This window comes from Eretmochelys imbricata, chromosome 11 (assembly GCF_965152235.1).
Source record: "Eretmochelys imbricata isolate rEreImb1 chromosome 11, rEreImb1.hap1, whole genome shotgun sequence".
Classification (NCBI taxonomy): Eukaryota; Metazoa; Chordata; order Testudines; family Cheloniidae; genus Eretmochelys; species Eretmochelys imbricata.
In genome coordinates, this window is record NC_135582.1 from 64,846,916 (window position 1) to 64,869,118 (window position 22,203).

The 22,203-nt window shown below is 44.9% G+C and overlaps 1 protein-coding gene across 20 annotated transcripts in view; it reads left to right on the forward strand.

The window, feature by feature from the left end:
* MAP2 (microtubule associated protein 2) overlaps positions 1–22,203 on the forward strand; it is a 99,194-nt gene that overhangs the window by 72,923 nt on the left and 4,068 nt on the right. For 15 of the 20 annotated variants that reach the window (XM_077829666.1, XM_077829667.1, XM_077829680.1 and 12 more), the window contains one exon: positions 21,003–21,084. In XM_077829666.1, the coding sequence (XP_077685792.1) occupies positions 21,003–21,084 (82 nt within the window). Of the gene's footprint in view, positions 1–19,523; positions 19,617–21,002; positions 21,085–22,203 lie in introns of all 20 variants that reach the window. The other 5 variants (XM_077829665.1, XM_077829670.1, XM_077829671.1 and 2 more) reach the window with 1 other exon arrangement.

A 22,203-nucleotide genomic window follows, 5' to 3' on the forward strand; every position in this document is an offset into this window, starting at 1 on the left:
AATTAAACATTATGTCATGTGATGAAACCTCCAGGAATAGGTCCAAATAAAATTGGCAACCCAGCTTCAGAAGGATTTTAGCACTGCCTCAGCCATGAAGGAAATACTGCACCTTCAGAAGGATGCAATTTGCATATATTCTTTCTAAGATGTCCTTTGGGAAGAATGGGGGGAAAAATCTGTTACAGATATCAAGTGTTTTTGCTATTTTGTGTTTTCTTCATGGAATTATACCCATGGAAGTGAGAAGATGTTATGGAAGTGAGAAGATGTTTGTAAAGGTACTGATTGTACCAAAGAACATTGATCTAATCACTGACATGGAATGTATGTTAAATACGACATGTCAGCAATCAATGATAAATCCAAATTATGTTTTAAAAATAAAAATAAAAAAAATGCTAAAATCAAATCTAAGACATGGGCCGGATCCTCAGTGGTGTAAATCAGCATGATTTCAATGAAGTCAATAGGGTTACATAGATCTACCCGAGCTGAGAACTTGGTCCTAAGTATTTATTAGCATCACTGACTTCAGGAATAGCCAAGCAATTGGTAATGAGTAATCTGGCAAATAGAAAAAATATGTATCCACACCCAGTTGTGGAATGGAGTCTCTCCAAAAGCTTTTTTGGAGATAAAGACAGAAATTCATTGTCTGCCCAAAGCTGTGGAGAATAAATTGCATTCAGCCACGTTTTATAAAATCTGAAGTGCATAAATATGGTACTGTGCTATATGGTGACCAGCCCTTTTTAAAGGGAGATAGCGGTTTCAGCCCACCTGTCCTGCAGCCGATTTGCCTCCCTAAGTGCAGACAAGGAATTTAGTCACATGACAGACTGAACCAGGCCTCTGTCCGGGTAGAAAAACAGAGGTCAGTGGATAGCCAAAGGGGGACTGCAGAGTGAACATGCAGAGTGCAAGATAGAGCCTGAGACAGATTGACAGTCAGTCAGTCTCCTGAAGTGGTCCCTGAGGAAGGAATTGGGGCTGGGAAGAAAGGCCCACCTGTACATTTTAGTTTCCTTTTTGGGGAGAAGGCAAAGAAGGCACGCCAGGCCTTGGGTCTTCTCCAGAGACTTAGAGAACATAGGAAGAGAGTTCCTCTGGGAGGCGGGGCTGTGCCCAGGGTAAGCCTGGGATGGAAGACCTTTTTGTGCTTATTTTGGAACTTTGTGTTAATAAAACCAGACTCCAAGACAGGCTGTTATTGGACTTGTGAAAGCCTCTTTTCGGGTTATTGAGGAATCAAGAGGAAAAACGGAGGCAGGGTGACTTCTATCCAGATAAGGGGATGTGTGTGAGGTGGCCACCCCCGTGACATACCAACATTCAATAGAGAGTAAAACCTGCCCAGAAACCACATGAATTTTATGAAAATGAATAGTGATCTGCTAATAAGTGATACAGTGACAACTGCAGAGAAGGAGGAGGTCTGATACCTGCTGGGAGAGCAATACAGCAGTGCACAGACAATCCAGGAAGTTTTTGGAAGGTGTAGGGGACAATTTCCTGGTGCAAGTGCTGGAGGAACCAACTAGGGGCAGAGCTCTTCTTGACCCGCTGCTCACAAACTGCGAAGAATTAGTAGGTGAAGCAAAAGTGGATGGGAACCTGGGAGGCAGTGACCATGAGATGGTCGAGTTCAGGATCCTGACACAGGGAAGAAAGGAGAGCAGCAGAATACGGACCCTGGACTTCAGAAAAGCAGACTTTGACTCCCTCAGGGAACTGATGGGCAGGATCCCCTGGGAGAATAACATTAGGGGGAAAGGAGGCCAGGAGAGCTGACTTGTATTTTAAAGAATCCTTATTGAGGTTACAGAAACAAACCATCCCGATGTGTAGAAAGAATAGTAAATATGGCAGGCGACCAGCTTGGCTTCACAGTGAAATCCTTTCTGATCTTAAACACAAAAAAGAAGCTTACAAAAAGTCGAAGATTGGACAAGTGACCAGGGAAGAGTATAAAAATATTGCTCGGGCATGCAGGAGTGAAATCAGGAAGGCCAAATCACACCTGGAGTTGCAGCTAGCAAGAGATGTTAAGAGTAACAAGAAGGGTTTCTTCAGGTATGTTAGCAACAAGAAGAAAATCAAGGAAAGTGTGGGCCCCTTACTGAATGAGGGAGGCAATCTAGTGACAGAGGATGTGGAAAAAGCTAATGTACTCAATGCTTTTTTTGCCTCTGCCTTCACAAACAAGGTCAGCTCCCAGACTACTGCAGTGGGCAGCACAGCATGGGGAGGAGGTGACCAGCCCTCTGTGCAGAAAGAAGTGGTTAGGGACTATTTAGAAAAGCTGGATGAGCACAAGTCCATGGGGCCGGATGCACTGCATCCCAGGGTGCTAAAGGAGTTGGCGGCTGTGACTGCAGAGCCATTGGCCATTATTTTTGAAAACTCATGGCGATCGGGGGAAATCCCGGATGACTGGAAAAAGGCTAATGTAGTGCCCATCTTTAAAAAGGGGAAGAAGGAGGATCCTGGGAACTACAGGCCAGTCAGCCTCACCTCAGTCCTTGGAAAAATCATGGAGCAGGTCCTCAAGGAATCAATTCTGAAGCACTTAAAGGAGAGGAAAGTGATCAGGAACAGTCAGCATGGATTCACCAAGGGCAAGTCATGCCTGACTAATCTAATTGCCTTCTATGATGAGATAACTAGCTCTGTGGATGAGGGGAAAGCAGTGGACGTGTTGTTCCTTGACTTTAGCAAAGCTTTTGACACGGTCTCCCACAGTATTCTTGTCAGCAAGTTAAAGTATGGGCTGGATGAATGAACTATAAGGTGGAAAGAAAGTTGGCTAGATTGTCGGGCTCAACGGGTAGTGATCAATGGCTCCATGTCTAGCTGGCAGCCGGTATCAAGTGGAATGCCCCAAGGGTCGGTCCTCAGGCCGGTTTTGTTCAATACCTTCATAAATGATCTGGAGGATGATGTGGATTGCACCCTCAGCAAGTTTGCAGATGACACTAAACTGGGAGGAGAGGTAGATACGCTGGAGGGTAGGGATAGGATACAGAGGGACCTAGACAAATTAGAGGATTGGGCCAAAAGAAATCTGATGAGGTTCAACAAGGCCTAGTGCAGAGTCCTGCACTTAGGACAGAAGAATCCCATGCACCACTACATTAGGGACCGAATGGCTAGGCAGCAGTTCTACAGAAAAGGACCTAGGGATTATAGTGGCCGAGAAGTTGGATATGAGTCAACAGTGTGCTCTTGTTGCCAAGAAGGCCAATGGCATTTTGGGATGTATAAGTAGGGGCATTGCCAGCAGATCAAGGGGTGTGATCGTTCCCCTCTATTCGACATTGGTGAGGCCTCATCTGGAGTACTGTGTCCAGTTTTGGGCCCCACACTACAAGAAGGATGTGGAAAAATTGGGAAGAGTCCCACGGAGGGCAACAAAAATGATTAGGGGACTGGAACACATGACTTATGCGGAGAGGCTGAGGGAACTGGGATTGTTTAGTCTGCGGAAGAGAAGAATGAGGGGGGATTTGATAGCTGCTTTCAACTACCTGAGAGGGGGTTCCAAAGAAGATGGATCTAGACTGTTCTCAGTGGTAGCAGATGACAGAACAAGGAGTAATGGTCTCAAGTTGCAGTGGGGGAGGTTTAGGTTGGATATTAGGAATAACTTTTTCATTAGGAGGGTGGTGAAACACTGGAATGCGTTACCTAGGGAGGTGGTGGAATCTCCTTCCTTAGAAGTTTTTAAGGTCAGGCTTGACAAAGCCCTGGCTGAGATGATTTAGTTGGGGATTGATCTTGCTTTGAGCAGGGGGTTGGACTAGATGACCTCCTGAGGTCCCTTCCAACCCTGATATTCTATGATTCTATGATTTAACTAAACATCTCAGAGTGGGAAGGCTGTGTAAACTAAGGGTTCTATCCTGCCACGTAAAATTCCCATTAAGGTCCCCTTAATTGTGTCCAGTCCTTCTTACTTCAAGAGGAGCTGTGAGGGCAGAATCTGTCCACCAGGTGCTTTCTGACTCAATTTTCTTTAAACCACCTCTGAAAAAAATATACATGCACTAATGAAAGGAGAAAAATAAACAGGGTCAAATTACATGCTGCTTCAGTATTTGTGTGCTAGCAGGTGAAGCGTGCAGAGAATCCCCTCCCTCCTCAGCATGCAGGAAGCCATCGTGCAGCCAGGGCTCTCCAAGTGTAATGGCTGGGGAGCTGCTGGTGTTGCTGACAGCACGAACACCGTGGAGGGGTGTATCTGGGTGGGTTGTGGCTATGGCTACAGGTGAGTGTGTTCCTCTACCAACAGAGAGATTGTGCTAGATTCAACTCTCAGTTGCATCAGTGTAAATGGGGAGTAAATCCACTAAAGACAGTAGAGAAGACCGGTGAAATTCAGAGCAGAATCTGGCCCATTATGCCCATTCCTGCCCTACCCAGGCATACTATCTCAGTCACCTCTTGCCTCCACCAACCCTCCTCTGGCTGGGAGACATAACTGAGCCTTAAGCATCTGGGCCTCGATTCCGGAAAGCATCTTATGTATATTTTCAAGTATGTGCTTAAAGTTAAGCGCATGAATAGGTGCGTTCCTGAATCAGGGACATAGCAGGCAAATTTTAAAGGGTGTAGGTCTACTCTGAAACTCGGCTACTGCCAAAGTACTTAGCTAACACGTCACTATAAGGCAGTTGTGTCCATATAGTTAGACCTAGTTCAACTGTCTCCGTTTGCATATTTACCAAGGCAACAGTTCATAGGAGTAAGATAATGTCACACAATTGCATTTCCATCATAAAGGGTCTGTTTTTGTGGATTTAAAAAATAGCTGGAGAGATTCCTTCCAGGCTGGAACTTGGAGAAGATGTCTGTATCCAAGAGCATTTTTTAATTTGAAAATCAGAAATCAGTACATCCCTTGTTAAACAGAGGTGTGCAAATGCAGGGATAAGTAAGAGATTTCAGGCCCTATTTTAAAACTCTCCTTTTGTTCAAACAACATCTTTTTTGTGAAAGCTTTTTTAACTTTCGAAATTTTGCTGACTATTAATGGTTTGTACAAAAATAATGACGGGTGGCCTTATTCTACAGTCCTTTTTTACAAAAGCTCCCATTGATTTAATGGAAGGTTTTTTGGAATCATGACCGAAAAGTTAGGTCCTGAATTATTTTAATTATTTTGGCCACGAAGAAGGTTACTGCTACTTGTACATGTATTTATTAATTTTTTTACAGACACTCTGGCAAGCAGGTGGAGGAGTCTCTTCTGTTTGTGGGAAGGTGGGAGGGTAGGTTTATAGGAATGAGCATAGAGTTGGGAATCTGAATCCTGATCTGCCACCCACTTGCTATGTGATCTTGGGTCAGTCACTTCATGGATAAGACTTAGGGTCAGATTGTGAACCACTTTTTCACATTATCTAGCTCCATTGACTTCACTGGAACTATTCATGTGAGTAGCTGCTACCCAATGTGAACAGGGGTAGGGCCCAATCCACAGCCCATTGAAGTCAATGGCAAGATTCCCATTAACTGCAATAGGTTTTGGATCTCACAGAGGAGTAGTGAGTACAAATGAGTTGCTATGTGTTTGAACATGAGAAATGCTCTATGCGCACTACATATGTTACTGTGTAATATCATTTCAGTAATTCACGGGGAGCAGCTATGCCTGTTAGTGAGCATATGCAATAGCCACATTGATGTGCATCTGGAACCTGCCTTGTGTCAATTTGAAACAAAAACAGTGGTTCACAGAATGTGCTTCTGCCCAACAAAAACATGCAGGCACAAACGGGATCGGATTTGTATAGTTAAATGTTAAATACCATGCTCTACTCTGGGTCAACGGAGATGAAGTACATTTATGTTGCTAAAGTGGAAAGAGAATATTCTGTCGGGCACTGTTTTCATTTTAAAATTGCAGATTTGAAAGGAAAGGAGGACTTGTGGCACCTTAGAGACTAACCAATTTATTTGAGCATAAGCTTTCATGAGCTATACAGCTCACTTCATCGGATGCATTCAGTGGAAAATACAGTGAGGAGATTTATATACACACAGAACATGAAAAAATGGGTGTTTATCATGATAGACACCAAGAGTACGTCTAGACTGCAAAAAAGAAACCAATGCAGCGAGTCTCAGTGCTCAGGTCAACTGACTTGGGTTCACGGGGCTTGAGCTATGGGGCTAAAAATAGCAGCGTAGATGTTACTGCACAGACTGGGGCTCAGGCTCTGAGACCCTCCCAGATAGCCAGGTTACAGAGCCTAGGCTCCAGCCAGAGAAGCAACATCTGCATTGCGATTTTTAGCCCCGCAGTGCAAACACCGTGAGCCCAAGTCAGTTAATCCAAACTCTGAGACTTGCTGCCTTGGGGATTTTTTGGCAGTGTAGACATATCCTTAGAGCCTGATTCTCCATTCCCTCACCTCAGTTACACAAGCCCTAAAGATTGAAAATCACTCCCCTTAAACATGCTGGGCCTAATCTGTATGCCTAACTCCATCCAAATGCAGATACTTAAGATCTTGACGTCAATGGTACTGTTTGCACGAGGAAGGATTATTGGTAAAGTTTATAGGGTCAGGCCCATTATTCAGGCAAACTTTGAATCTATTTTTTGAAGTTCAGTACCAGAAACAAAATGTGCTGAATCATGGCTTTTATTTTCGGAGGGTTTAATTCAGATCTTCATTTTTTTGTGCATCAAGGGGAATGTTCTCTAAGATTCGTTTTTTACCATTTATTTTATTCCTATCAGATACCCTGAGTTACTGATAAAAGGTGTAGAGAATACCGATCACAGCTATCTCATTGTGACTTTGTGCTCCCCTGGTCTGTTCGGTAAATCCACCTGCTGTCTCTTTACTTATACTTAGATTGCAAGCTCTTTGATGCAGAGACCATCGTTTTGCTATGAGTTTTGTACAGCAACTAGCGCAGTGCGGATAAGGCCTCTAGGTGCTGCTGCAACATACATTATAAACAATAAAAATAACCTTTATAGTGGTTGGGTTTAAAGATCACATACAGATTTTTGTTCTCAGCATTAAAGAATATTTTACAATTCCCCCCCCCCCCCACCACTTGTTAATTTTGGAGGGAGAGCTTTTCCGTATGATACACATGAGAACACCATCTTTTAACTCTCTTCCATGTGATTTGAGCATTTAGGAATTTCATGGGTTTGTGATGTTGACTTAATGTCACAATTTAAGCATTTAATTTTCTTTGGTGCATAAGAGTATTAGTACTTAAAAGATTTATGCTCCCAGCAGTTATTACTTTCCCTGTTGTATTCTGATGGCATGGGATATTTTTTGCTGTTCAGGGAATAGCTGATTCAGTGACCATATGATTAACTAGATAAATGCCTTTGGGTGGCTTTGGCCAGCTTGACCCTCTCCAGGGCGGCGGGGAGCCAGACCACCTCGCTACTTCTGTCAGGAGTGTCGGGGAACTAGTCTGGCTGCGGAGCCAACAGTCAGTAGCTCAGGCCCTCAAGCAGGGGCTGAGCAAACAGTTCACTAGCAAACCCAGGCTCCTGGCTCCAAGCGGCCTGGGAGAGGGGGAGACGGCCACCCGCGAGATGGGTGGCAGGGGGGACGCAGGCCCACCCACTCCACTGCGTCCCAGCCCGGGGCCCTAGAAGCGGCAGAAGACCCGCTGCTGGGTCAGTGGGGATCCTGGCCGCAACACACTGACATGGGATCTGGCAGTGTTGCAGCCTGACTAGGGTCGGCTGCCCCCCGGCTACCTTCCTATCTCCCCCTCTAGAGGTAACCTGGGTCCAGCCGGCGTCCTCCAAGGGGTCACACACCCTGGGCTCCTCGGGGTAACTGGCACTCGGTTGGCTTGACAGCTCCTCGGGGTAACTGGCGATCTGCAAGCTTGGCAGCGTCTCTGGGCTCGGGCTAGCGTCAGGAATTGGCTGGTCTGGCCAGTCCTCAGGTCGGCCGCCGATCGCCATGGTCTCCCAGCTGGGAGCTCCGCCACAGGTGGCTGGCCTCCCCAGTGGCTGTGTTTCAACTGAGCTCTGTGGTCGGGCTTTTATACTTCCTGTCCTGCGCCTTGACCTCTGAGGGGCGGGTGCAGGGTTCACTGGCTCCACGCACTTTGGTGTCCAGAGAGGTTCATCCCTCTCCAGGGCAGCGGGGAGCCAGCCCACCTCGCTACAATGCCATGATTTGTTTTTAGCTATAATGAAGCTTTGCAAAAAGCAATAAACGGAATCCTTCAAAGATGTAAATCAGTGATCATTATGCTTAAAAAATGATCACGGGCAGGGCTGGTAGTACTGCCTGTTATTAAGGTTGCCTGACACATCCCATTATAAGACTCCTTTCCATTGCATATAACTTTGCCAAACTTTAATTGTTAGGGCTGAAATTTTCCATGCCAAGTGTCTGTCTCAAGCTGGTTTCTTTCTTTCTTTCTTTCTTTCTTTCTAGCCAAAACAGTTCAGCTGTTTCCAAGGATGAGACTAGGAGAATAACACATTGGTTTTCCCACAGTAAAAATTCTTTTTTTTAACAGCTCTCGCACTCCCATGCTCTGGAGGAGGGACTTGAAATTTGGGAGGGACTGGCCTCGGTGTCTGGGATGTGTCTGCTCAAATTTGGCCTAAGTATAAGCCTATATGAGGCATGGTGGCTGAGTGCTCCAGGTGCTCGGCTACAATCCCAAAAGTCAGGGGTCAGAGTCTTGCTTGATCTCATACAGAAAGGCTGCCTCCAGTCCACTGAGATGCAAATGGGTACCTGATTCACTGGGTTAGGGAAGACTGAAGGCTGGTGGTGGGGAAGAGAGAAACTTGGACTGAGAATGAGGTGGGGGGATATTGGGACTAGCTGAGCAAGGAGACTGGGAGCCAGGGAGAGTGGGACTAGTAAGCAAAGAGACTTAGACAGGGAGCTGGGAGGGCAAAGAGACTAGGATTTAGAACCAGTGGGGCAGAAGGAAGAGGTGAAGGGGGAAGGGAGACAGATGGGATGAGTAGCCAGGGTCCGTGGGGAGAACTGAGGCAGGCTGGGCAAAGAGGTGGAGACAAGGAGCTTGGGAGGCAGCGACACTAAGATTGGATGAGGATCTCAGGAAGGTAGATCAAGGCTAGGAGCCAGAGTGAGCAGAGAATGTGGTTGGGTGGGGGAAAGGAAAGAAGAGGAGGTCAGTGTGGAGAAGAGAGAGATCGGATGAGGAGCCAGGAGGTGGGGGAAGCTGGGCGTGGCTGGGCGAGGAGCTGGGGGAAACTGGAAATGTCTGGGCAATATGGCTGGGAGTGGGGTGGGAGACTGAAACTGGAAAGGGAATTGGCAGGGGGACACTAGCTCTTCATCGGTAAGGAGACTGGGATTGTGATGAGAAGCCTGAGAAGTTGAGACTGGGATTGCATAGGCCAGGAGAATGGGACTGGGACAAGCAGCCAGGAGTGGGGAAGAGACAAGACTTGGACAGGGGAAATTTGGAGGGGACAGGGCAGCAGGGGTCAAATTTTGGAGGAATGGACAGAGGAGTCTATGCCCACTTGAGAACACTCCCCTCCAGAGCCTAGATTCCTGAATCTCACCATTCCTCTGCTGTCTGTGAACGTCTATGAAATCCCCCTCTCGTGCTGGTCCATGTAGAGGATGGCAACCTATTACTGCTATCAGTTACTCTGTTAACTCAAGTGGACAGATTTGTGTGGTGGATCTAAAGGTTCCAGCCCTCCTGATGACCCATGTGGGTGTCAATATGATGCCACATAATGAAATTTCTGGGCAGGGTTCAGTTTGCTTTTTTAAAAACCTAGGAAATTGCACGCACAAAAACCTGTCTATTATGCCATCCCCAAAGTAGGTCCTTACTGTGCACAGACTGAATCAGGGGCCCTGTGGGAAAAATAGTATGTGACCATGTAATTAAAGATTGTATCCTAATGGACACACACAAGGAAATGAAATTAAGGTTGCATAGAGATAATTCTGCCATTTCCTAACTTTTGAGTGCTTGACTTTGCAACCTTAATAATGTTCTTTTAATGTGTGTGTATGTGTGTGTGTGTAATAGAATTACATGTTCACCACAAATGTAATCTTTTTAAAGGGACATATTAATTTAAATTAAATATTCTTTTAATTACTACTGTATTTATTACATGCCTCTATATGATGTCTATCACCACTGTTTCTGGGAGTCCTTTACAACATTTTGGCCAAACTGCCCAAATTTAGGGCCTATTCCAAAGTGACTAGAGATTTTGAGTGCCTCAATATTTTAGGTGTTTCATCTGAGTCACCTTAAAGTCCTGATTTGCAGAAAGTGTTGAGCACTCACTTGAGCATACCACAGTATCAGACCTTCTTATTCGACAAAGAACAGGGAACTTTCTTGTTGAGCAAAAGGCAGATGATGCTCATTCTTCAAGAGTTGGTGTGCCCTGGGACATTCCAGACCTTTTATTTAGCTACCCTGAACGAAGTGATGTGTTTTGAGTCTCCTGAGAAAGGTGCCAGTTTCACACTGGATCCCAGAACATTTTTGATTTTCTAGATAGTAGCCAGCACCTTGAATTTCTCCTGGGATAGGCCCAATCCTGCTGCCACTGAAGCTGTGAAGAGTTTTGCCATGTATGTGAATGGCACCATGATCAGGCCCTCTGTGCAGAGTACAGGTTTTCTAGGTTTTCAAGGGTCTGACCCGCTTGGAAAATAGGCAGCCCCATTCTGCACCAGCTGAAGTCTCCCAAGTGGCCCTGGTTGCCAAAATGAAGATGAACATATTATCAAGGCATCATCATGATCATCACTAGAAGTGACAGACATGGAGATCACTGTAGCCAGGTCCCTGTCTGACTTGGTTGGACACACTCTCTTAGGCAGCTGAAGATGAAGAATGGATTCTTAACTACAGCTGCCACCTCAGGGTTGATCCAAAGCCCATTGGAATCAATGGAAACTCTTCCATCACCTTGAGTGGACTTTGGATCAGGCTCTGGATGTCAATAGCAGATTGTAATGATATCATGTAGCCTCCTTTCCCCTTCCGTGCAATCATGTTCATATCACTCGTCACAACTATGAAGCTAGAGCCCCTCCATATATCACTGTTCAGAGGGGTATTTCTGCTAAAGAGACAAAGAAACGTGGGTTTGTATGAACTGATGGACCTAGATGCCCTCCTCATAAGGCCTAGCCCTGCTGTTCTTATTCCCAGTGATATCAATATTACTTGGAGAAAACACATCCCATTGAGATGAGGTCAGTGGGAGTTTTGCCTGAATAAAGGCTACAGGATTGGGCCACTGATCTTTGCAGAGAGATTTTTTAACATGGAAAATTCGTTGCAGGAGGCCTGACTCTCTTCTCAGAGTGGGTGACGTTCACCCAATGCAGAGGGCCACCATTAGGCGTATGCACCAGTTAAGCCCCCCTTTATTGGGGGCTTCATAGTGGGATTTAACTTATGCAGAAGCCTTGTGCTGTCCCTCTGCTCAGGGTGAATACACCCAGTGGCTTTAAACCAATCACTCCACTAGGCTCCGTGAGGCAAGAGCACGATCTAGCCTCAAGTTCAGTGTGTATGTCTCTGGAAAGTGCTGATCACAGTAATTCTCTTCAGGTTCTTGCCCATACAAGAGAACCAAACCCCTTTCCATAGCCTCTGCTAAAAGCCCTGAAAACTATGAGATCAATGGTCATTTCCAGCTCACATGTTTGGAATCTTGCTTGGTGCTGATCAGGTTTTCATTTATCCACTCTCCTCACCCTTTTTTCCCCAAATGAGCCTGATTCTGATCTTACTTAACACCAGTGTACATCGGGAATCACTCCACCAAAGTAAGTATAGTTACACTGGTGGGTAACTGATGTAGGTAAGGAGAGAATCAGGCCCCCTATTTTGATGAGCTCTGTGGGGTGCCTAAGTAGTGTGACTGCTCTTAGAGCACTTTCCAAGACCCCAATTCTGCAAGGTACAAGGGCGTAGGTATAATTTTAAGTATGTAAGCAGTCTCATTGACCTCAAAGGAGCCCAAGTCTGAAGTACAAAAAACCTGAGCAGGAAATATGGCAGAAAGACAGAATAATAGATCTCAAACAAATCTTACAAAAACATATTAAGAGGTAGGGCTAGGATGTAAACATCCTAGGGAGAAAATCATGAACAGTGGCTCAAAATACATGAAAATTTTCTCTTTTTGCTGAAGAGTACATTAATGAAATGAAGCCAAGCTGGAATATTTTTAAATGACCTAGCTTTAGTGCCTGTGGGGAAGCTTATGAGAGACCATGCACAGCCATAATTACAAGGTATGGAAATTGGGGAGAACATAAATGATCAGTTTGGTGGAAAATGTATTCACAGCCTATAATTTCTTCTGTATCTCACTTTTTCTTCTTTGTTTCAGTGGGCATCCGGGTGGTAGGGTAGGCCAGGGAAATCAGTTATGAATAGTCTGCCCAGCGGTTGGAAAGTAATTTGAACATTAGAGAGAAGGGTTCTCAGCAGTCTTATTTTTGCTGTGAATGGCATCTGAAGAGAATTAACATTGGCGAGAATGAAATGCGGTTCTTCTTTTCACCAGCTGCACGCAGGCATGGACACTGCCTTTGGCTGTGGAGCAAAACTGAGCTCGAGTCTGTCTTCCAGCTCTTGGTCTTCCACTCTGTACTTCTACATACACATGTCCATTGTGAACATAACTCTCTCTTGCTAGCAGAGATGGGCATGAATGGAAATGCCAGGTCTGAATGCCCTTGCACATTGGGATGTTTGAAATCCAGATTCAGATTCTATGCCATGAGCATACCCCTGTGTAGGAGCAGAACTAACTCTTACACTGGTGAAATCTGCAGAACCACAGGTCCTCCCTACCTCTCTCTTGGTCTTCTCCTGTCTTCCCTTCTACCCTTACTCCTGCTAAAAAAACTCAAAACACATACACATACCCCCCCCACACATATGGATGGTGCCTCCTCAGTGCCCAGCTCCTTGCAATTACAACTGCCATTCAGGCCCTCTGTGTCTATGGAGGGGGCTTAGGTTTTACCTCATAAAGTGCAGGTCTCAAAATGTACTGAGAGAACCAGCAGTTGTAAAAGTACTTTAGGCATTTTCCCCCCATGAAGCTTTCCAGAGATGAACCACTTCCTCAGATGTTCAGACAAGTGGAATTCAAACTCAGCAGACGCAGCTAGAGCTTACTGGCAAATGTCTGCCCTGATCTACACAGGATGCAGTGCTACAGAAGTCAAGGGAGGTGCCCTGAGTGGAGCTGCCATGAGTGTAAATCAGAGCAGAATTTGGCCCAATACCCTTTTCTGGAATAATATTTATTGCAGAACCTAGAGAATCCAATCAGCCAAGTTTTCATTCGGAAACCTGCTGTGCCATCGGCTGTGCCCTCTCTGTGTGTTATCCTGGAATTCCTGCTTCTGATGAAGCCAGGGCTTGTGGGACTCCGACGTCCAACAGCAGGGACAGGGAGCAGTGTAATTCAGTGGAAGCTCATTGGGCTGCGATTAGCTTAAGCATAATGCAATAAAACCCTTTCCAGCCACACAAACACAGGGGGCCATTGTCAGAAAAAATTTAACTTTTTCAGTACACTTCATTTGGATTGTTTTTGTTAAGGAGAGTGCTGAAGGAATCTCTCCTCCATACTGTACGAAATATTTACTCCTCCATGCATTCCTAGATACCATGGTAATTTAGTGTCAGAAGAATAAGAGGAAACCCAGCAGTTTCAGTCCAGTGGGGGTACCGTAAAGGTTATGAAAAAGTATGCTGCCAAATCTGTGCAGCAGGAAGCTGGCACATCAGACGAATGGTGCTGTTCTCTCGTTCACATCCAGTTTGGCCAGCGGCTAATGTCAGCATCGCACCAGATCTCAGGTAACCAATCACATATTGCTGTGACATAATTTTAGCTATCAGGGAGAAACCAGACATGGAGAGAAGATTAGCAGAGAGGAGTGTGCCAAAATTGAGGCTGCTGATATTGGAGGCTCTTAAATGCTCGCATGATGTTGTACATAATTGAAAAGCTGTAGAAGGAGTTTCTGAAGATGAATCTTAACTTCCTACGTTTTCTTTTCTGCCTTATTGGTACTTACTTCTCAGGCAATTTTCTCTTTGATTCCTGAATGGTAACTCCCTTACGCTCCTTTGGCATTTCCAGCCCTAATATTCATATTGTATATTTGTATTTATTATGTGTTTCGTTTTGTGTTCATTTCTAATTTTCATGCTACAGAATCTCATAATCTTGGGGGATTTTTGATGACGGTGATGTGGGGTCTTTGCCCTCAGAGTTCAAGCAGCACAGGGATACAAATTCTCCTTCACAGGGTGTGACTGGAGTCCCAGGGGGAGCCAGTTGAAGTCACTCAATTATGGTGAACTGTAAAGAATGGTTTCAGAGTAACAGCCGTGTTAGTCTGTATTCGCAAAAAGAAAAGGAGTACTTGTGGCACCTTAGAGACTAACCAATTTATTTGACGCATCCGATGAAGTGAGCTGTAGCTCACGAAAGCTTATGCTCAAATAAATTGGTTAGTCTCTAAGGTGCTACAAGTACTCCTTTTCTTTTTGTAAAGAATGGGGCAGACAATCCCCAAAGCTGGTGGATATTCCAGTACTTAGATTTACCACGCCAGCACAAAACAGCTTCTTTATTACCTCACTGGTTACTCAGAAGTCAACAACACAGTTCCCTTAAAGTAACCCAGCCTCAGGCCTCCACCTAGACACCCAAGTCAAATATGATGAGGATTAATGAAAATCATCTTCATCATATAAAAAAGTTCTACAATCCCAAAAGATCAGACACATTACCTCCCAGGTTAAGGAATATTTTGGATGTTACCCAAATACACGCTTACAGCCAATTCTTAACAACTAAACTAAAATGTATTAAAAAAGAAAAGAGAGAGAGTATTGATTAAAAGATCAATATACATACAGATATGCATAGTGCTTCAGATTCATAGCAGAGATGGTGAGCTTTGTAGTTGCAAAGAGTTCTTTTAGAATTTAATCCATAGGTTATAGTCCAATGTCCAATATCATATTCAGGGTGTTCCAGCTTAACCGAGATCTCAATCTTGCGATTCAAACTTCCCTTGATGAAGCTTAAGCAGATCTGAGATGACAGGATCAGCACCCAAGGGTCTTTTATACAATGTTTTAGCATCCACTTGACCATACAGTCCTGGGTAAACAATAGGCAATCAGGGCGACTTTGAACTAGGTATATTTCCTAAGGATCACCAGTAATTATTCACACAGATTAACATAAAGCAATTGCCTGTTTTTCCACCATTTGCAGATGATTTGCTATACATTTCAAAGAGAGATGAATACAGTGACATCCTATGTTTACAGTTCATTTAAATGTTAAGATGTTCTTTTGATCTCTGAATTAACAGAATACAGCATAGACAGGGACTGTTTGATTACATTGTTGACCACGACTGATATATATGTAAATACACAAAAGCACAAACATTATCTCCCCATATGTCTTTAAGGGTTGAATTTGAGTCATTCATCCTACAGGATGCTTAATCCTTTCTGGTCATGCGTCACACAGGGATTTCCCCCAGCAATCAAACTGATGAGATGAGCATTTGGTGCGTGTCTCCTCTCCATGGGTGTGGGAGGAACAATCAGCAAAGTGTTTTGTCCACTGATGTTGCACAGTGGCTTGTCTGATGTCTGTAGACCTTCTTTTATGAGGAAGAGATGACACCTCTTGTGATAAACTAGTATTTCACACTTGCTGATGCTTCTCCCCTGACGGTGGGGGTTCACAGTCTTGGCAAACATTTTTATAGTTACAGAGCAAGCATTTAAACATTATCTTATAACATGGGATACAGATGTTATAAGTAGGATTAATATGTGCAGCCTCCTACAAGTATCCCATAAAGTCTAAACACTAAAGACATTCTTATAACTCTAATATCTATTTTAATAAGAGTAACACATAGGTGAGGCAGGTTGGTTTCCAGCTACGCATTTGTCAGTGTTTAGTGAGGTCCAGTTGCCTTGGCATGAGCTGGCACCTGGTCTGACAGCATCACCCCGGGGAAGGAAAATAAATAGCATAAATGTTGTACTCAGGTACAGGAGCATGGACAAAAGACCTGATTCAACGGTACACTCCAATTTAGCTATCTACTAAGGTATTGTACTGACATGCCCACCATGATTATAGTAATTGAGAGCCTCACAACATTAATCCTGGCAACATACCTGTAGGGCAAGGAAGTATTATTGTCCCTAGTTTATAGATGGGGAACTGAGGCAGAGGGAGATTAACTGATTTGCCCAAGGTCACAAAGGAAGGCCGTGGCAGAGCTGGGAATTGAATCCAGATTACATATGTCCCAGTGTAGTGTCTTAGCCACAAGATTGCCTTCCTCCCACTGGACAGTTAAGCTGGGTTTGCATCTGCTTTGTGTTACAAGATGGACAGTAAGCAGCTAGAGGGTACCAATGAATCTGTCTCTATTAATCTATCTACCTATCAGCTAAATATCAGTCAGTCAACTTAGCTTTTCCTATTCTGCCTGTCAGCTACGTTATAAACATGACTGTGATGAATGCTGTGTTGAAGAATGATCTAGAAATGCCTATCAGCAAGCCTTACAAAAATATAACGCTTGTATGGAAAGACATTGTAAATTCCAAGTACATTAGTTTCAGAGTAGCAGCCATGTTAGTCTGTATCCGCAAAAAGAAAAGGAGGACTTGTGGCATCCGATGAAGTGAGCTGTAGCTCACGAAAGCTTATGCTCAAATAAATTTGTTAGTCTCTAAGATGCCACAAGTACATTAGTATTATAAACCAGATCCTGAGGTCCTTATTTTACTCAGGCATAGTTGAATAAAAATCATGCAATATTTGAGTAAAGACCTTAGGATGTGGCCCCCAAGGAATTACACTGGGCCACACCAGGCATTCAATTTTTAAGCAGAAATCCCTCACTGGGGATGCTCACTTGGTTTATATTGGCATTGAAGTCAATGGAGCGACACTGATTCATCCCAGCTGAGGATCTAGCCCATAGAGAAAAACATAACAAAGAATATGACACTACTCCACCACTGAGACTCTAACACGGGACCCTAACCACCATTTGGATGCAAGGATGAAACCCAGACATTTGGTGGTTAGATGGGAGAACCATGGGGTGAGCTAGTTTATGTACCTGCAGTTTCATGGTCTGATCTAGCATGAGTCAGGAAGGAGCACTGTCAAACACACGCTTTTCCCCATCTCCACATTGCCCAAAGGGACATGATTTTGTGTGATACACCAACAAGCTATGCCACTGTGGCAGCTTGACCCAAGTAGGAAGGAGCTTCCTCAGATAACCAGATCCCAGATCAGGTAGGGTTTTATATATTAAATTGGCGCCTGATTCTCTCCTTGGAAACATAGTGGCATCCCTTGCCGCTCTGTGGAGCATTCGTGTAATACACTCCCTGCGTGATGGTGTGTTGCTCAGCCTATGGTCAGCTGCATTCTGTGTACGCTTCTAAGCCTTATTCCCAGTGTGTGGCCCCAAGTAGAGCCCATTGCAGTCGCCACCTGGTGAGGCGACCGGTGTGGCTGAGGCTCCCAGGGGTCATTTGGAAGGAATGGTGGCATTGTCTTACCCAGGTGCAGATGGAAACTTTTTTGGCTACAGCTGGTATTTGATGTTCCAAAAGCAGCCCTGGATATAGTAAAACTCCTTGATTACAAACCTGAGTCACAGGTGGCAGAAGTGCTCCCGCAGCCTCAGGTGTGCTTCTTGCCTGTTCTTCGAGTGGTCCCCCACGCCCCATCCACCAACATTGTCTTTCTCTTCTCTGCAAGAAGTCAGCCATCTTGTCCTCATTCGTGATTTCACAGACTCTGGGTTTTCTGCTCCACTGCACCAGCCAGACCTTCTGTGGTGGATGCTACCTATCTTACCTCATCTGTCTCTCTGTTTGAGGCTGTCATTCACTATGATATCTAAGACCTGTGTGTGACAAGATTGCTTGTCGTTGTCTTACTCTTAGGGCTTTGTTTCAGGCGTACCGGGGTACGTACGGCTTGTGTGATCAGGTGTGCGCTGCAGAGGCTGCCGTGCTGTACGCTGGAGGCATAATGACTGTGAAGGACAGTCAGGCAGAATGCCGCCAGCGAAGCGAGCGGGGAACATGTTCCGAAGTTGCATTTGCTACACTTTTTAAAAGGCGCGCTGAGGACTCCGGGCACCGACAGAGGCCTGTGGAGCCATGGGCACGCTCCAGAAATGTCGGCTCACGTCCCCTTTGGGGAGCTGAGCACTAGCAGCACTAGTCCCCCTTCCCCGTGTGCTCAGGGCTCACAAAGAGGAGCACAGGGCTGGTTGGTGCAGATGTGAACTTCTGGTGGGATGGAGCCTTCCCCCTCCCCCCCCCCACCCGGCCCCGGACACCCACAGTTTTGCCATGCATTGTTTATTGGAAAAACAGAAGCACAATTACCAAAGCAAAATTATTGGTGCCCCAATAAGCTCCTCCTTTTGCCAGGTGAAGATGCTGCTGTAGTGGGGGGATCTGAATGGAGCAGCTGTGGTCCAGTGGGCTGAGGGTAGGGCTAGGTATTTGGAGATCTGGATTCTAGTCCTGGCTCTGTTGCTGTCTCACATAGAGCCAAATGATGGCCACTTGAGTGTGTGAGGGGCAAGGTACAGGGATCCCTTTTCCCCCAGGGATGTGGCTGACAGTGATGGGGAGCACAGAGGAGCACAGTGGCCCCAAAGGGGTGTGTTGTCCATATGGCGGGGCAGCACTGGTTACACTTTACACAGGTGTAGCAAATCTCACTGGCTGTCATTCTCCTCCCAGTGACCTGGAAACTGTGACAAAGGCAAAAAACTCCCAGGACCAGGTGGGGCACCCCTCTTCCCTGTCACAGCTTAATCTGGTGAGAGGTATAAGTGAGCCTTCAGCCTCCCCATGGCTCAGTTTTCCCATCCGTAAAATGGCAATAAATATCACTGGTTACCTTTGTAGGCAATCTGAGGGCTCTTTAGGAGTAAGTGCTAAGCAGGAGACCAGAGTCCAACTCCTGACTCCATGCTCCCTGGGCTGGCTGGATCTGGTATGGTTGTCCAGGAGGCACAGTCCTCTGTCCCAGGTCTCTCTCTGCATGGACCCCCTCTGGCAACTTGAGAGGTGCTGGCAACCTCCCAGGAGCATCCGCTCCAGTCTTTCTTAGCCAGGAGGTTAATGGCTATATAAATTGGAGACAAACTGGGATCCCTAGGCCTAACAGGGAGAACTCCCAGAATATAACTCTCACCGATTATATTTCATTTTACCAGCAACCAGCTTGGAAGGAGGTGAAAAGAGCAATAGATTTGTTTTAACATTGAGGCTGCTTTCCATAGTTGGCTGTATCCATTTGGCCAACGTTTAAACCTAACTGCCCACACCAGCAGTAGCAGTCACAGCCGTCTTGGGTCCTCTAACCTGCAGACTGAAAGAACATGTGTACAGCATAGTAAGTTACCTCCAATTCCTTTTAGGTTAGAATTTTAAATAAGAAGATCGATTTTAGCGATATTCAGTCCAGATGTGGTTCCAAGGATAACATCAAACATTTTGCAGGGGGAGGAAATGTAAGTAGTGATGCTACCTCAGAAGGCGTCCTGACTGTGATGCCCCACCTTGCACAGCCAGCCCTCTGTCTCCCCTCCTTCCAAGCACTATTTTCCTTCTTGCTTATGTTTCACATGTTAACTTGGTCTGGTAGTCTGTCAACCCTGTGTGTTCAGTGGTGGGCTTCTGATCCTTCCCCACAGACCGCAGCAAATGGTTAGGGCTCCGCCAGGAAATGGATTAGGAAGAAGAGGATGAGGTGCGCCTTTACAGCCACAGGCTTAGTCCTGCAAGGAGCTGAGTGCCCCTAGAGGTGCTAAGCAGCTACAGCATCCACTGAACCACAAAATAGGAGCCCAATGAGAGCTGAGGTTGCTCAGTTCTTACATGATCTGGCCCAAGGTGACTAATTTCAAGGAAGTGACAAATGCACTTTTCACTTATTACTTTTTTCTTAACCTGCAACGTTCTCTCTCCCTCTATCCCCGGAGAAAAGGCCAGACTGCCTAGATGCACACTGCTGCAATGTGGCTTCATTCAAATTTGCTCACAATTCCACAGAAGGCAGTCATTCAAGCTCCTGGAAGGGGAAGCTTGTCCTGGCTGTACAGCAGATCTATATATTTGCCTTCTTTAGGTCACCCCAGATAAAGTAACAGACAGACTGAAAGCGTAGCCCATCTGTCATTCAAGGTTGGGTGTGCGCTTGGTCCCAGAGTCTTTCTCTCTCTCTCTCTCTCTCTGACGACTATATAAAATTAACAGAGTTAGATGACAGATAAAAAGACAGATAAAAGAAATACAAAATCAGGAAAAACAGGGTTTAGGCAGAAGGTCTGATTAGCCACTGTGTTACTCCCGTTTTATGCCAGTGTAACCCCATTATGGATTTAATCTGATGTAAAACTGGAGTAACTCAGTTGTGAATCACACTCAGTGTTTACACTGTACTTATGGGGACAAAGGGACATAGGAAGAGTTTTGAATCTGAAAGTCAGGATAAGCCATGTGAAAGGGATGATATTAAAAGCCCAGATTCCCGGGAAATAAGTATTAAAGAAAGGAACAAAGAAAGCAGACTAGAACAACAGTATGTATCATGCTACACGCAGCGCTCAGAGGCACTGCCTTTCACCACAACAGGAAAGCTCAGAAGCATCTTAGAAAATAACCCTTGTTTATCTTCTTGATTCACATCTTCATTTTACTAATGAAAAGACTTAACACACCACTGTCAGGTTCCTTGGTGGAATGGAAGCTTGTTGTATTAATCCAGATGTTTCTCACCTTTCTGGCATGATCTGTCCTCCGCTAACTATTTCTTCTTTTTCAGTGTTTTTCGAAGCTAGTGCTCTTCCTCTTTGCCCTTTTGTCTTCCTAAAATTTGTTTTGTGCACTTTCAACAGATACAAATTGTAACTAAGAAAATAGATCTGAGCCATGTCACTTCCAAATGTGGCTCCCTGAAGAACATCCGTCACAGACCAGGTAATGTAGGAATTATTTGGACTAATATGGAATATTAGGGGGCAAATCCTGCTTGCCTATCTCATGTGAATAGACCCACTGCAGCAACTTACTACTCATGCAAGTAATGTGAACAGGATAAGTGGAGGTTCTCTAATGTACCTACTTCTTAGGGGCTGGATCCTGCAAGATGCTAAGCACTCTGGCCTAATCTAGCAAAACCCTCACATGCTTAAAATTCAGCATGTGTTTAAATGTGTTGCTGGTTCAAGGCTAGAGTGTACAGCAATGCATGCTCAAACCCACAACTCAAGATGCTAATTGGTAGGTACCAGAAGAAATGATAAAGATACAGCTTGCAGTCCATCATGAGCTGATTATTAAGTGACAGCATTCTGGAACATTAAGAGCTCTATTCCAAATTCAGATTCGCATATACATAATCCCAGAAAGAGTATTTGATGAGCCAACATCCTCCCTACAAAACTTTTCTCCTCTAGAAAGCGCATTACCCAAATCTAATAAACACACATCTAATGTGCCTGTGCTCATGGTGCATGATTCGACCCCCAAAGGGGAAGTGTTTACCCTTACATAAGTGGGGACTAAATTCAGGGATATAAGTAGACCTCTGTTGAGGTCAGCGGAGTTGCACTTGCTTACACCAGATCTGAATTTGGACCTAGCTATTTACATACTCCTGTCAGAAACCAGAATATGAAATATTTCAGATGCTCAGTATTCTGGATTATATAGTGTACACAAGCTTCATATGTACAGTCAATAAAGAACTAAATGATCATATATATATATGTGTGTGTGTGATTTCACATATATAAGCTAACAAATTTATTCAGATGCAAATTACATGTGATCCTGAGGACTTTGAGTCCATATAGCAATGATTTAGTTGGGGATTGGTCCTGCTTTGAGCAGGGGGTTGGACTAGATGTCCTCCTGAGGTCCCTTCCAACCCTGATGTTCTATGATTCTATGAATGTGTTACAGGCCTCCACATGTTGGGTTTGTTCATCTACGAAAGAAAGATTGTGGTTACTAATCTTCACTTAATAAATAATCCAAGTACAAATCACCAGAAGTTACAAATGGAAATAATATTCTTTGTTTTATTTAATTGAG